Below are 659 nucleotides of genomic sequence, written 5' to 3'. Positions count from 1 at the left end.
TCCCAGGCCGCACTCCCTCCGGGTCCCCTGTCCCCTCCCTTCCCTCCCCATCGCCAAACTTCAACCGGTCCAAGCGTTTGAAAATGTCGTAGCGCAAGGACATCTTGAAGTAGTGGAACATGGAGTCCACGTGGTCGAGCAAATTGCAGGCGGCGGACACGATCACCTTCCCCCGCCCGTCCCCCTTCCCACACGGGTTGTACCGGCGGGCATTGGCCCGGATGAGAACCACGTCCCGTCGAAACTCGTCACGGGTCTCGTACTCCTCCGCGTCCACCTTGCAGCGCATCGTCTCCAGATCCATCGGGTGGGAGATGACGCTGTAGTAGTCCGGTACCTCCTCCGGATCCACGGGCGACCAGAAATACGAGTACCTGGTGTGGAGGGAAGGGCGGAGGGATGGGAGGGACGAGGAGGGTGAGGCGCGAAGGGAGGGGGGATAGAGGGAAGGAAAATAGAGGGAAGGAAAGGAGGCAAGGAAACAGGGTCGGAGGAATTGGATCCGAGCCGCATAGTCAAGGAGGAGGTACGAGGGGCGGGGAGGCGGGGGAGAGAAGGGAAAGGAGAGGTACCGGAGCACTCACCGTTTGTCTTTCTTGAGCTCCGCCAAGATCTTCCGGAGGCAGATGCGGAATTCCCGCCTCAAATGCGCCGCCTTC

The 659-nt window shown here is 61.3% G+C and overlaps 1 protein-coding gene across 1 annotated transcript; it reads right to left on the bottom strand.

Moving 5' to 3' along the window:
* Nucleotides 1-187: 187 nt before the first annotated feature.
* NGA_2107700 (uncharacterized protein) lies at nt 188-366 on the bottom strand (the record flags this gene model as incomplete). The annotated part of the gene is made up of 1 exon (XM_005854417.1): nt 188-366. A coding segment is annotated over one exon (179 nt), but the record flags the coding sequence as incomplete, so codon positions are not given.
* Between the last annotated feature and the right edge of the window lie 293 nt (nt 367-659).

This window comes from Nannochloropsis gaditana (genome assembly GCF_000240725.1).
Source record: "Nannochloropsis gaditana CCMP526 unplaced genomic scaffold scaffold514, whole genome shotgun sequence".
Taxonomy (NCBI): domain Eukaryota; class Eustigmatophyceae; order Eustigmatales; family Monodopsidaceae; genus Microchloropsis; species Microchloropsis gaditana.
The sequence above is the reverse complement of the archived record's forward strand: the minus strand, read 5'-3'. Positions and strand labels throughout refer to the sequence as shown.